This window comes from Semicossyphus pulcher, unplaced genomic scaffold, assembly GCF_022749685.1.
Source record: "Semicossyphus pulcher isolate SPU_LCO1_2020_fin unplaced genomic scaffold, fSemPul1.0.p SCAF_15, whole genome shotgun sequence".
Lineage (NCBI taxonomy): Eukaryota > Metazoa > Chordata > Actinopteri > Labriformes > Labridae > Semicossyphus > Semicossyphus pulcher.
The window spans coordinates 18,422,536-18,438,076 of NW_027211659.1; the positions used below are offsets into that span (position 1 = coordinate 18,422,536).

At 38.0% G+C, this 15,541-nt stretch overlaps 1 protein-coding gene across 2 annotated transcripts; it reads left to right on the plus strand.

The window, feature by feature from the left end:
• Positions 1–3,154: 3,154 nt before the first annotated feature.
• Positions 3,155–10,963, plus strand: chpfa (chondroitin polymerizing factor a). 2 transcript variants are annotated; one of them, XR_011308219.1, is made up of 5 exons: positions 3,155–3,502; positions 4,780–5,344; positions 6,887–7,069; positions 7,230–8,994; positions 9,077–10,963. XR_011308219.1 is itself a non-coding variant. In XM_069662955.1 (4 exons), the coding sequence occupies exons 1-4, from the start codon at positions 3,213–3,215 to the stop codon at positions 8,490–8,492; spliced, it is 2,301 nt and encodes a 766-aa protein (XP_069519056.1). In that variant the 5' UTR covers positions 3,155–3,212; the 3' UTR covers positions 8,493–10,963. The 2 variants fall into 2 exon arrangements, 1 of the variants encoding a protein (XP_069519056.1); XM_069662955.1 differs by having other exon boundaries at positions 7,230–10,963.
• Positions 10,964–15,541: the final 4,578 nt, after the last annotated feature.

Consider the following 15,541-nt stretch of genomic DNA (forward strand, 5'->3'; position numbering starts at 1 on the left):
TGACTTTTGACTATGACCAGTCATGAAATGTTTAGGTCTTGTATGTAGATCAGGGGTCTCAAACTCAAGGCCCGCGGGCCACATCCGGCCCGCGATACAATTATATCTGGCCCGCGAGATAATATCATATGTGTATCAAAACTGGCCCGCCGGTATACAGCACGCACACCGCTGATACTACAAATCCCAGAATGCACTACAACACATGGTGCGCCAATCAAGACTTGCGAGCACCGGCTGTGTGAACCTCAAGCTTCAGGGTAGGGACAGTGTGATCAGACGCAGTGAGAGCTTTCTAAGGCACGCTGCACCCGTGGGAGAGTCAGGTGCAGCAAGGAAACTTGGGTCCCTTTTCCTGTTGCCAGACAATGACAAACCAGGTCCCCTCCACTGTGTTCCCAACTGAACAACTGCGGACTTTGCAGAGTTCACACGGCTATTTGCCGACTTTGGAGCTCAGAAATTAAAATTTGAACTGCACAGTAATCCGTTTGTAGTTGACGTGGAAAGAGCACCTGTAAACATCCAAATGGAGCTGACAACTCCGAATGCTCTGCATGTTAGAGCGCATACCTGTGTAAGCACATCTTCACTCCACCCTGAGTGTCCACAGCTCAGGACCTAACCACAAACATTAATGAACCAACAGCCAAGAAAAGATGTCAAGCATCTGGCTTTGGCAAACGGTCATAAGAGCAGAGTGCACTGAAATATATTATATATATTTACTTTTTGCACCTTTTCCTGTAATCACAGGTAGACTGCTTATGGTTGAAATATTTGCTCATTTTAACCAGATTGATCACATTTGAAATATTCTTATTTTCTTGATGGTGTTGGGAATGAAAAAAACGGAATATTTAAGATTTTCTTTAGAAAAATATTTTTATATAGTTTTAAATAGTTTTCTGGCTGTTTTTGATGCCTGTGATACAACTTTATTTTGGAAATGACTAAATTAATGATGCTGATTTATTTTATCTTTAATTTGATCTCATTTTACCCTTGGTTTGTTCTGAATTCTATAAGATGTGATTTCTGTATGACTAATTTGTCATAATGCCTCTGATAAACACGTGGTTTATTTATGTCTGTTGTCCTAATAATGTTGACCCCGTTCGGCCCTCGCCTTAGACCCAGTTTTTGATTTTGGCCCCCTCTCTGACTGAGTTTGAGACCCCTGATGTAGATTGTGCGAACAGAAACAAAAGAAAATGTTTAACTCATGGCCTCTGGGTTATGGCCATTTAAATCTGTCATGTAGTGAAAACAAATCTATATATGTCAATGCATTTATTAACAGTGAACAAGCAAACAGTGTGTTCAAGAGTGTTTTTGGCAACAGTCTAAAGAATGGTGTAATTCTTCGTTTGGTACTGTAGTCATTGTTTATTGTTTAACCACTTTACGGTGAACTTTGACCAATTGAACAACTTGACTAAAGCTTTTGTAATATGAATTCAGATTAATCAAGGTTATTATAGATTTTTCCCCATCTGAGGGTACAATAGGTGAGAAATTTAATTGTGCCAGACTAAATTGGGGGAAAAAATATGAAAAGTAAAGCATAATAGAGGATGTGAAGCTTAACACACTGTTCCAAGAAATTACAAAGAAATGCTCACAGAATTAACTTCAAAGTCATATAGGACATTCATTCCCATGAGCTACATGGATGTTTAAATCTTATTTCTTAATGTTTTCTCATACATATAAATACATGGATACCTGGGCCTGATAACATACAAGGAAAGTACATCAGCAGCCCTACCTTCCTACCTACCTTACATGTCTTCTCAGGTCTTATATCTTGCCTAAATTTACAGTCACAATCATTTAAATTACTCGTTCAGCTGAAGTGGGTAGACCATTTAAAAAAAAGGCAACCTTCTAAGTGTACCAATCAGAATACCTATAACTTTACAAAGAGGAACTCTCATATCTGCTGCTGAAAGCTGTGTGGACAAATGGCTCAGGGGTAAAATGATGTTCTAAGTGAAATAGATGAGATAATGGGCGGCAACTTAAAGTGAGACTCAGAAAATGCAGTTAATGATCCACAAGAAAAGTAATCAGTCTGTACAACCTCTACCGCTGCTTCATGTGTATTTCAGTAATGAGTATCTTAGCTTTCGGCTCATCTGCCTGGCCCTTGCTCTTCTCTATCTGGCTTCTGAACTCCTCACGCAGATGTCAGGTGTACTTTGTGATCACAGTTGATCATTCAATAGGGGTGTTGATGAGAAATTTGACTGCAGTGAGTCATTGCACTAACATAGGCTATTCGTTTTAAACTCCAGTAAATCCTTAATAGGCAATCTCGTATTAATTAAGATAAGATAGTACTTTATTGATCTCCAGAGGGGAAATTCAGTTGTTGCAGCAGCACAAGACAAGTAGCAAGAAGGCAAATACAAATACAAATAGGAATAGATAAAATAAAATAAAATAAGAGGTATATACAACTGGTATACAAAAGTGACATAAGTGACAATCTAAAGTGACATGGTACGGGATAAAGTGACATATAAGGGTAATAGCAGCAACATTTAGCAGTATGAAATAGTACAGTATGAAGTATGAAATAGTACAATATAAATAAGGTGCAATATAAAAAAGCATTGGGAAAGGTAAGGCAATTCAATGGAAACATTGAATATGGACAGATATTTTCAAAATGAAGGAGAATAACCAGAATTATTCAATACAATACAATATCTTGGTTCAAATCATCCATAAAACGAATAAATAAATAAAGGTAATCATTAATTATTATTAAATAATATAATATGTCAAAAGAGACACAAAATTAAGCTTAAAAACGGCACATCAGTACAAAAAATGCAACCTGTTCCATTTCAGAGAATATGTCAGCGCACTATGGTTGCGTTCCAGTTCACATTTCTCTGACTTCAGTCAGTAGGTCTTGTTGAATATCCCTCCGCCCAGCGCAACCAGCATTCATTGACATTGTCTGGAACTAGACCCGCCTCTGATGTTAAGGTCTGGCCGGGGAGGAGCCAGGTAGCAGCTATACTGACACGTAAGAATCCTGCGTAATTTTAAGGAAGAATCTACATCTTTTTTTCACAAATTTAATGTCGCTACGGCTTCTTCGCGGGAGACTAAATGTTTAGTTGACCTGTCAGTTAGTAGAGGCCCGTTTGGATTCTTTTGGAGTAAAGCGGGACCGTCGGCCAGAGGAGCACAATATGAGATTTTCAGCGTTTATTTCTGTCCTACGGTCGGTCGGCCCGGTGGTAATCGGTATTTCCTTAGGGTTCACGTTGAGTTTACTAAGTGTAAACTGGACGGAAGAAGCGTGTTACTCGGACGGTATGGAGGGTGAGGATGTGACTTTGGGTCAAGATGGACAGCTCAAAGGAGCCCGAAAGCCCAACTCCATATCGATCATCAACGATGTGGAGTCCGAAGAGGAATTTGAACCAAGGATAGTCCCATATAAACAAGTCCAACAGAGTTCCCCCAAGAAAGTTTTCAGGTACGCTTTGTATGATCATTAACTTTAACTGATGAAGACGTTCTGGACGTAGCCTGACGATATATTGCTTATTGGCGACTTGTTTTGAAAACAGGCCACAACATCATACATTACAGTATATCATACAGTTCAATGGGCCGCGGTGTAGCTCATCCTAGTTGATAAATCAATACTTTTTAGTTTACATAATGCTATGTATACATGTTTTGATGATTGAGGTTTACAATGAAACGACGACTCAGACTAATCAATCAAAACTAAATGACGTGCTAATAATGCTGAAGTTGTTCACCGCTGCGCTGCTCCATCTCATTGGGCTTAATCAAACGGCCACAGAGAGTGCGATAACATAAGAAGCACACAGCTCCACTTTCTCTGTTGCTTTCTAACTGCTTGCATTCTCTCCCCTAGAGCTAAGATAAACTACATATTTTGTGGCTTGTGCCCTTGCTAAATGATTCCAGCCCGACATTTTCTTCTCAACAGGCAGACATTCCCAAGATTTTTTGGACAAAGACCCTGATTGCGTGTTAGCCCTTACATCCAAAGTGGTTGCATTGCGCTACAGTTCTAAGAAAGATAGCCTACTTTGCCCTGTGGGGGGAAAAAAGTTCTGCGGACGTTAAGGGTGTAATTTAAAGGATTCAGGAATCCCGAATTATGTGTTCTGCCCAGTAAAAGGAAGAGCTGCATCTAGTTCTTTTTATTATCGATTACACATTTTTCTGAATTCATAATTGTTCAATTTGAGGAATGTCAAAAAAGTGTCAAAAAGCTACCCACAACCCATTGGTATTGGCTTATTAATTTGTATTCAATACACTAATGGATTAAAGCGCAAACGGTCGCAACTTTGATAAAAGACATTTTTGCGCCATGTACAGTATAAGAGGAAAGTTGGGTTGGGTTGTGGTGTCAGCGATGAATCATGCTTCAAGTCCTTGCATGTTTACTTTTTCAAAGCGCTTATCTTTTTCTGTTAGTCTGTGTCAGGATATAAAAAAATGTCCAGAATTTGTATTAAATTTTGGTTTGCAGAAGCATATATTTAATTTGCATCTATGTGTTGCCTTGTCATAGACTATTACTTTCTGTCATTATTCTTCCCATACATTTCAGGGTTTATTAAGTAAAGGAAACATTAAGTTACAGAAACAAATTGGTATGTCTTTCAGTATGAGATGCAAAATTGTTGTGTTGGAAAGTTTGTCATATTGTCTCATAGTTTTTTAGTGTTTTTTTATTTTAAAGTGGTATTAATTCTTTGTCTTTTTCAGAGCTAAATACATAAGCACAGAGTTGGGGATGCGAGAGCGTCTGTTCGTCGGGGTCCTGACATCCAAAAACACCATAAACACCCTGGGGGTAGCTGTCAACCGCACCATTAGCCACCACCTGGAAACAGTGATCTTCTTCACTGGCATGCGCAACCGCAAAGTTCCTCATGGCATGTTTGTTGTCTCTCATGGAGACGAAAGACTGATATGGAACATGTTTCAGAACATCAGATACATTTTAGACCATTACATCAATGAATACGACTGGTTTTATTTTGTCCAAGATGACGCCTACACAGAAGCTGACAGGATTAAAGCCCTGGTAGATCACCTAAGTATGGACCGAGAGCTTTATATGGGCAGTCCTGAGGAATTCATTGGAGGAAAGATGGAGGGAAAGTATTGCTATGGGGGGTTTGGGTACCTCCTGTCACGTACCTTACTCCTCCGACTTCAGCCCTTCCTGGAAAACTGTAGGAATGACATCCTAAGTGCAAGGCCTGATGAGTGGCTTGGGAGATGCATCATTGATTACACAAACACAAACTGTGTCAGTGAATATGAGGTAGGTTGAGTATATCCTCAAATGAACACTTGATAATGTTGTTATTCAACATAATACATTCTCTTCTCAATAATACATACAACATATATTTATTTATTATATTTAAAAGGAACAAAATTATGCAGTTCGCCGTAAAGTGAATGATGAGCCACAAAGACAATAGGTGTGGGACAGGTTAGAGAAGTAGTTCTCCTTCTCAACCAAGAAACAAAACTGTCGCGGGAGAAAATCATTCTTTGCCTTGAGGATAGCACTTAAAATTGACCAACAGCTATATAAAACTGTTATTACCATGCTAACACAGAGGTGGTATTTATACTGCAGAGTAGACTGTTAATACCCTCTAGCCTTTCTGTTTTTTTCATAGCTCCAGCAGCAACATGGAATAGGTAAACAGGCAAGCAGAGGACAGCTGAGTTCAGCCTTGCCTGGGTTCAATGGTGTGAAAATCCCCTGTGGGTCAACATGCTCTGCCCCTGTAATGTCATTAGCATTTAAGGTCAACCAAGCCGTGATCCAACCCAGTGCCCTTTAAGGCAATTTTCTGTTGCGTTCAGCACAGTTTGCCTTATCCATGGTAAAGTTTGTCTTTGTTATGTAAATATGTCATTGCTACTTTTGTCATATACATGTTGGCCAATGTTTTGTTGTTAGTTATTCCACTGTTTTTGCTTCCATTTTCTCCTCCCTGGCAATGACCTAGAAACCATTTTGTTACACTGGTGAGATTGAGTAGCATGGCTAACTAACGTTTCCTCAGCCAGAAGAGCTCCAGCAGAGCCCCCTTGATAAGAGGGAAAGGGAAAGCTGGTGTGGGTGAAGAAAACAGCTCTAACACAGAGCCAGACATCAATTTATCTGTTACAAGAGAGCATTGATGACAATTAGGCATGGACAATGCTTCACTTATTGTACCACTACTGGCGGTAAGCTGTTGGCAAACATTTGCAGCAGAGTGGCCTTGCTGCTCACTTAAGCAGTGTTTCCATTCATTTTTCTTTTAATAGCTTGATCAGATTGGATTCACTTCTTTAATTACTCAAGCTCCTTAGGTGCCTACTCTGTTTTCAGCTTTAATGGATGTGTCTTTAAGTGGGATACAGGGTACAAGTGTCACCATTTATATTAAGGGTTTAAACTTTAAATTCTTAACGGTAACTTTTTAACCCGATGATGCAGTGATCATAATGTGTTCATGTAAAATAGGGTGAAATCAATTAAGATAAAGCATTTCTTGAATCCCATATTCCCAGAATACATTTATTTCCTGATAATGACAAAGGCCCTTAAAAAAAAAACCTGTAGCTCTGGCACAATATTATCCTATTCTAACAAATTGAATCTGAGGGTTCATAATGCAATTATGGTTGAAACCAGCCTGTGTGTAGCAGAGATGAGCTCAAGATGTTGCAGAGATTTCATGTAATTTTTGTTTTAATAGAAGAAGTTGAGAATAACAACTAAGCTTGGAATAACTTTAGTCATGTTTCTGTCATGCAGGATTAAGGTGTCTCATGAAAAGACCTCTCTGTTTCTTCCCAGGGGCTTCAGTATCACCACTATGAGTTAGGAAAAAACTCTGATCCCAGTAAAGAGCAGAGTGAACAGTTCAAGAGAGCTCTGACTGTCCATCCAGTGTCTGACCCTGAACAAATGTACCGGCTGCACAGATACTTCACTGAGATTGAACTCCAGAAGACTTACGATGAGATTGCTAAGCTGCAGGTAAGCTGATTTTCAAGTGTCACAAACCTGCAATGGTTAAATACCTGACTTTTTCTTTGATGTCCCCTATTGTACATGCAACAATTTTACTTAGTATTTAAGACCTGTAAATTGTGAGTTGGCAACTGTCTAGATCAGAACACTTCTTGTGTTTCCACAGGCAGAAATAAAGAATGTGAGTGTAGTTGCTTTTGAGGGCAACCGAAGTGCCCAGTGGCCTGTGGGGATCAATCCACCTTTTGAGCCAAAATCTCGGTTCGAAGTTTTGAAGTGGGAATACTTTACAGAGGAGGAGATTTATTCGTGCATCGATGGCTCTCCAAAATGTGAACTGCTTGGCATTGATCGCATGGATGTGGCTGATGTCATTGCCACTGCTATTGGAGAGCTTAACAAGAAGTACAAACCTGTTCTACATCTGAAGAAACAGCAGCTGATTAATGGATACAGGCGCTTCGACCCTATCAGGGGCATGGAGTACACCTTGGACCTTCAGCTTGAGGTGGTTAACCAAAAAGGTCATAGCCGTTCCATCACCAAGCGGGTACATTTGGTGCGACCTTTGAGTCAGATTGAGATCATCCCCATGCCCTATGTCACTGAGGCTACAAGGGTTCACATAATTATACCTCTTACTCTACAGGACCGGAACTATGTCAACCATTTCCTCGAGGTCTTTGCCTCTAATGCTTTTGAGGCCAGTGAAAATGCTATCCTTACATTCTTGTTTATTTATGATCCAGTGGAGGCACAGCAAGTTAACCAGAATGATATATTTGCCAGTGTGAAGACTCAGATAAATACTTATGAACGCAAATACCCCACAGTAAAAATCCCATGGATAAGTGTCAAGACGGAAACACCTTCCCAGATAAAGTTTATGGACATCATCTCTAAGAAGCATCCCGTGGACACTCTGTTCTTCTTAGCTAACGCCAACACAAATGTCAATTCAGAATTTCTGAACCGCTGTCGCATGAATTCCATAAACAACTGGCAGGTTTTCTTCCCAATCCATTTCCAAGACTTCAACCCTGATGTGGCCTATCACAACCAGCAGCATCCCGTGACAGCTGATCTGGTCAAGGATGCAGGCCATTTTGACCGCAGGTCATTTGAAGAAGCATGTTTTTACAACTCAGACTACATGGCAACACGCACACGGATGGTGGCGGATGTCCAAGAGAATGAGGAGATTCTAGAAACACTGGACATCTACGACATGTTTGTAAAGTATTCAGGTCTACATGTATTTAGGGCAGTGGAGCCAGCATTGCACCAGCAGTACAGTTATCAAGCCTGCAACCCACGGCTTAGTGAAGACATTTATCATAGATGTGTTCAGAGCAACATGGAGGGTCTTGGTTCCCGCTCCCAGCTTGCCATGCTGCTGTACGAGCAAGAACAAGGAAACAGCACTTAATACGACTTGTGAACTTCTGTTCCTGCCTGTGTTAATTTGTTGAAATAGCATCTTGATGCAAGCTAAAATTTGGAGTGAACAGAATACAACACATATTGTACCACCCGTACGTTGACCTTTTACCGTTCCCTAAACACAACCCAAGTCTGTGGATGTGGTTACATAAGTAACTGTGCCTGACATTCTCCGTGTTTCTTTTGCATCAAGGATTATTTGTTTTTCTTGGGTTTTTAGCTAGTTTGGAAAATTGAATGCAGTACATTCCTAATGTAACCTTTTCTTCAATGTTTACAATACTTGTCCATACTGATGAGTTGCTATAACCAAATGTTTTTGCTACTCTAATGATTCTGAAAGCTTTGTTAAGCAATTTTTTAACCACTAGGTGGCAGAAACTAACACCCGTATAGCCCTGACCAAGTGCTGGCCTATCTAGGTATCATCCTTTACACATACAGCGCACACAGTAGAACATTGAGTAGTCTGTCTCTCCACTTGTCCAGTGTAATTTAACATTGCCAGGGATTTTATCCTCTTTTGTCCAAAAACACATTTCTTACTTTGGGCCGTTTTGTGTTCGGGAGGTAGCATACAATGGACTGATTTAATGTGGGGTTGAATCAATTAGACATAACATAGCGGAAAATGGCAAAAAGCAAAACTGGGTTGTTGCTTTTCATGAAGCTCAAAATGTATAGTTTTTATAGATATACAGTAGCATATTGCACAGCAGGTTGTGTGCACCTTCATATAAGGTCATTAAAACCTTGTGCTTTTCATATTTACTGATTTGAGTATTTGCAAAAGCACATCTTTGTATGTGTGCCTTCACACTGACGCAGCATATGCTGAATGTTTTAAATTGTCTTTATGTTACGGATGTTACGCTTTTGCAGTTCCCCCCTTCAGGTGATGCACAGCTTTTTTAAAAATTATAATTCTGGTATTGCTACAACAAGGATAACATTATAGCATGAACGATTTATATGCAAGAGAAAAAGAGGAATTCTGATTGATGGGGAACCCTGAACCACACAAATGGTATTCCAGGTGTGCTTTTTTTTATTTTCAAGAGTCGTCATTGAAGTAAGGGGAAATGTTATTTTTTTAAGTATAGAAATGATTAAAATTAAGAATGTATGAAACATTTTTCCTAGTCACCAAGTATAGCAGACAGTTTTATACTAAAGAGAAGATGTTTTAATGTTCCAAAGTATTTTGGAATGTATTGTTCAAATTGTAAGTTATTGAATGGTGTCATTGTCCTCCATTTCCTGAGTTCACTTTTAGAAATGGTTGCTTTCTCCCAAACGCAGTGCAAACAAATGAGAGGTCTTTTCAACAGTTAATGAGCAGTGTTGGAGGCATGGTACTTGGCACCAGAAAGTTACAAGTACATTATAATGTGCAATAATACAGATAACGCATCTGGATAGATGTCCAATGGAGGAGAGGACCTTATTTTTAAAGACAGTTGCTGCAAGTACAGCAGTGTGTATTTTGCAATACTGTTCATTGCATAAGAGAGGTGCTTTCTGTATAATGTAAAGTTTATACACTGTACTTTTTTTTTTACAAGACCTTTAATGTTATTTGCTGACACTAGACACTTTCATTATCAAATTTACTTAGAAATACATAAAATAAAAGCAAGTCCTTTTATTTAACTTTACTGAGTAAGTATATGTTGGAAACATTATATCCACAGGGGTGGTCCTCAAAAGTGTTTGCGGTATGTTCTGCCACGTGAGTAAAGACCATGAAGGTCAATTAGTGCTGCCTTTTTGCAATCATTTCATAACGCATCTCTGTCTTGATGAGAGCAGTCTTCGCAGTGACATATTCCAGCTGACGTAGTAAGAATGTTCTCCTTGATTCTTGAAAGAGTGTGAGGACTAATGTGCAGAATTGGAAACTGAATCTTCCGAAAACCACTGTGAAAGATAAAGGGCTGAGATTACAATCTGAAGATATTGTGATTATGTGTGTCATCTTTGCCCAATGTAGACATGAAACGCTAAGAAATAAGCGAATGTTGTGGATTAATCACCTCGTGTTATTTACACAATTTAAATGGCTGAGCGAAGTCTATAAGTATTTTGTCCATAATTTATTTCTCTGTCATATCTCTATGAATTGTGCAGAATCTGAATGCTTCTGCCCTATAAGAGGCTTTCATGACATGCTTAAATATTTTTTAGACTATTTTTTTTTTTTTTCTAGCTTTATTTACACAGCAGTTTATATTTTATTTTTCGTGGCAAAACAAACCTTGCTGTTGACATATATATATATATATATATATATATATATATATATATATACTTACTTTTAAAGGATTTCTTTTTAAAATGCAGGCAATCCATTAATGTCAGTTGATGCTCTTTTTACATAATTTTATTCATACTGGTACGAGTAAAACCAAAGCAATACATCTTAATAAATGCTCATCATTATTATGTGATGTAATTCTCAATGAACTGTGAATTATTGTAATTTCTAAATAAAGAAAAAATAAAATTTTTAAAACAAACATTATTTCTTTTGTTGTTTTTACTGTTCTTTAAACAGGAAAATTGTAATTGTAGTGTGGCAGCTACAGTATGCAGTTTGCCCTTTAGGTGTCAGCAGAAGAGCACTGCGTGCAGCACACATCCTAGACCAGTACTGGTTGCGAAAGGCTGAGGTGAGCAGCGTGACTGAATCACATTTAGAATTCATATTTTTAATCTGGCATGTTTCTCTTATTCATGTTCCTAGTATGTGTTCATTAGAACTGCAGTTAACATGCCTGTCCATGTGAGACCGAGGTATTCCTCATGTTTGGGTTGGGTAAAAACAGGGAAAACGTTGCAACCTTAATTACAGCTTAAGTTATTTCAAGGGTCCATATGCACCCTGAGGCATGCTGTAAAACCACATAATAACAGAGCAGCTGGGAGTTAATTGTAAGTCATTATTTTGTACTTCGTTTTACGTTACCAGGACTTTCTCCTCCCACACAGGGATGAAGTTGTTTCAAGTAATCTAGAGGCTTGTTGTAGAATTAAATTTTTTTCCTCAATAACTTTAACGTTAACCTTGAGGGTATTAAGAGGCAGAATTACAATGTACTAGACATGAGGATATAATGAGGATTTTTAGGAATACTAATTACTTATCCCACCTAGATCATCATATCTCTCCCTCTTATAGTTTCCCCAAAACCTACCTTAGAGTTGTCTTCATTCCTCTTGTAACCTTGTAAGTTATGTCTTAGTGATGGAAAGTCTTTAAATAGGTAAAAATAAATTAAATATAATTTTCTTTTTCAGAAGAAATAGACACATGGAGTTACAAAGTGACTTGGGCTCTGGATTTAGGAGGCACTGGTTTACCAATCTAAACTTTAATAGTTATTGTATTTACCATATTTAACATTTATAAAATGTGTTCTAACAAAGGAAATAAACATAATATCACACTTATGTACAAAATATAAGGGTCCTTTGACAATGCAGTGATGGTCCATTAGTGATTTCCATTTCTGTCAGATACAGGATGAAATTTATACTTGCGTGTGTATCACCCTGCACTCATAATTTTCTCTTCTAACATTTCTCTTCTAAAAAAACACAGCAGATAATCAAAATTTCTCATCAGTGGCTGATCTGATTCAATAGTTTTTTTATGGATAATGTAATAAAAACATACAGGCTGTATGTCATGGGGCCATTACAGGTAGGCCCAAAGAGCTGTGCAAGAAGGGGACTGAGAGGCTTCAGGAATCCAAAGGATGTGAGCTACATGTTTTAAGCTGGGAGGTTGTCCCATCTGCTACAGCCCTATGGCACCTAACACTGACATAAGCATGCTGTTGTAAAATCAACTCTTTGTTATAGGCTATTCTGTGATTTCATATGCTTTTGTACACAGAATTAATCAGTTTATGTGTAACACTGCGGCTTAACAGCATCGCAAGAAAAACAAAAAAACTCGAATCAACTCCAGGCTCTACCATTCAAACCAAACTCTACAGTGAGAAAGCAGCCCTGTATTCATGTCAACACACACCAGCCCCTGTGTGACTTGGCTGAGGATAGCTACAATTATTGATGACAGAGGAGAAGATTGTTATGCATAGCCTGTACAGGATGCCATCAGAGACTGTGATTGGGAACCTTTTGAAAATGTCAAAGTGACACATGATTATGAATATTAAACAGCCATGTATAGCCCATGATTACTTGACAGGAGGAAGGGATTTGACAGATGGAGGACTGTGGAATCTCATTGTGAGCTACAGTGATGTAAAGCATTATTGCGGCAACAGAATGCATCCATCAAATTAGCAGAAAAATTATGTAGTTGATTGTAAACATGATATTCTGTAATGCAAAGCATTTCATAAATTGATCAGACAAACTTTAGGAATAGCATACAGAGGGGATTGTCTTCAACCTGTCAAAACCTATGGGGCTCAGAACAGACTTGCTTTTTGCAGGTTTGTATCAGACGAATTTATTTCTATGAACAACAATTCTGAATGTAGGCTCACACTTATGAAGCATACTGGCCTAAACTGACGCTGCATCACGTTGAATAAGCTGTTTGAGGGAATGATGATAGAGATTAAGCTCATGTGCCCCTGTCACAGCTGTATCTGAATGAGAATGTGCACCTCCCTGTGCCCTGGCTTTGTGAAATATAGAAATGGATGATTGGACAACACAATGTCTAAAACTGTGATGCACTGATAAAGCAACTTGTGCAACATTTTACCATCTCAGGTGTCATTTTAGAGTTCACATTCCTGAAGTGCTCCTGACATGGTTTACAGTGAGATGAATACAAAGCAAAGCATAAACCAAATAGACTCTTTAGAACCAAAGAACTGTGTAGAGTCATGACAAATTCTCTGGATTAGCTCATTTGTCCAGCTCGTTTTTGAAAGGTTGTAATATTCTGTAGTTTTTCTAGTTGTATTATTGTGTATGTTATTGCTACAATTTGTTATGATTCTGTTATTATTAGTTGTACTTTTAATATTACCATAGATGTTTTTGTTGTTATTGTTTTAGCAGTCTGTCTGTCTGACTCGCTGTCATCTATATCTCTCTATCTCTCTCACTCACTCCCTTAACCCAACTGGACGATGGCCATTCACCTTATATGTTATAATTAATGTTTTCTTTGCCACTTATCCCAAGTGTGAATGTAGGTCTCTGTAAATAACATTCTAAAGAGATCTAGACCTGCTCTATAGGTAACCTTGTTTTGAATTGGCGCTATACAACTGAAAATTGATTAATTTATTGAATGGATGGAACTGTGTGACAACATCATGAGTCACACTACAACAAAGATACAACAAACACAACAACAGCAAGTGCAATTTTAGTACTGCATCTATACTGAGAAGGACAACCAAAAAAGTTGAAGAATAGAAAAAGGTTGTTTGACAAACAGAGACGTCAAGGGGAGTGAACCATAAAATAAAAAAAAGGTAGACAAGAAGTATCTGAATAAATGAATAGGAAATACATTTAAAAAGATGAAACATCCTAAAGATTAAAAGTGGTGCAAAGAAACATCAGATAAAGAAGAAGATTGTTGGATACACCTGGCCAGCAATGAGGAGCTATGGAAGAGCTTCTACTGCAATCCTATAAGTAAGTGAGGTGACTCCAGTCATACTTCTATAAAATAATCATATTTTTATTCCATATAATGACAAGTGTTTTTTTTGTATTAAATTCATTGTATTTATAAAGCATAATTTGGAAGAAATAACCGGATTAAATTTAACTTTGATAGTATGTTATATGATTGCATGTGCTGAATAAATCTTGATGGGTGGTTTGAAAAAGTTGGACCTTACTTTAAAGCAACAACGGACTTGTTTTGGCCCCAGCAGTGCTGGCAAAATGTAATGTTGTCAGTCCCACATAACTCTCCCACTATAGAATGTACACAGTAAAGTTATATGTCATAGGATACTAGCCTTTTAACAGTGTAAATCCAAAATGTCTCAATTTGTGAAGGAAAAAGCTTCATACTGAAGCATCAAAGTCCATTAAAGACCAGGTTATGCGAAGCCAAAGGTTATAGATTGTTAATTTCCTGCAGTGCAAAAGGGTAAGTGAGCAAGCTGACCTTCCATGAAAATGACATGATAAAAAAGTAAATTGATTCCTTTTTTATTTTTCATTTCAGCTTTTCCATCTTGTGCTCTTTTAAACTGTTGTTGCTTTGTCCCGACCATTCGAATTAATTTAACCAATTAGAATCCTTAAAGCATGGGAGCAATTTCAAATTATACTTCTCTGGACAGTTTGGTGCTGAATGTAGAGCTATTTTAACTCCACATTTATTAGATCAAAACCTTACTACTGCAGTAAAAGTCCTGCTTGTCTTGCTAACTATTCTGATTTTCAAACTTTTCCTTTTTTCAGGTCTCAGCTAAGCTGAGTCGCATAGGGCTAATGTGCTCAGTCGTGTGTGCAAGATGTTAAAGTGCACATGCAAACAAACACACACACGCACGCACACACACACACACACACACACACACACACACACACACACACACACACACACACACACACACACACACACACAGATGTGTCCTCACTGTAAATAGCTGCTACACTTTGACAGTAGTGGTCTACAGGCAGAAGAAGATGACTTTGCAAAAAATAAAATTCTGTTTCTTATTGCTTATGTCAGCTTAAAGTCATAAGTCTAACCAAAGTGAAGAGTCGATTGAAATAAAATGAATTAAAGAAATGATTTCAGTACAACTATGTCATACCCAAAAAACATCCTCCATCCCTCCTCCATATGCCGGACATTTCTATCTCCTTGGGAAAAGCAGAACATACAGTCCATGTCTGTTACCTGTACAAATGTATTGATGCTTGACAGTAGAACAGGTATACAGATTGTAAGTATACAGTAATTGCTACAATCGTGATAGTTATTGTCATATAAAAGTATTTTCTAAAATGTATAAATAACTAAAATTAATATTCTATAAGTTATATATTAACTGAATATAAACAACAACC

What these genes read in the sequence shown, in the direction of transcription:
- chpfa (XM_069662955.1), top strand. Translation starts at nt 3,213, where the DNA reads ATGAGATTTTCAGCGTTTATTTCTGTCCTACGGTCGGTCGGCCCGGTG. An exon ending in ACTGTGTCAGTGAATATGAG is followed by an intron (nt 5,345 to 6,886) that starts GTAGGTTGAGTA and finishes GTTTCTTCCCAG; the next exon opens with GGGCTTCAGTATCACCACTA. An exon ending in ATGAGATTGCTAAGCTGCAG is followed by an intron (nt 7,070 to 7,229) that starts GTAAGCTGATTT and finishes GTGTTTCCACAG; the next exon opens with GCAGAAATAAAGAATGTGAG.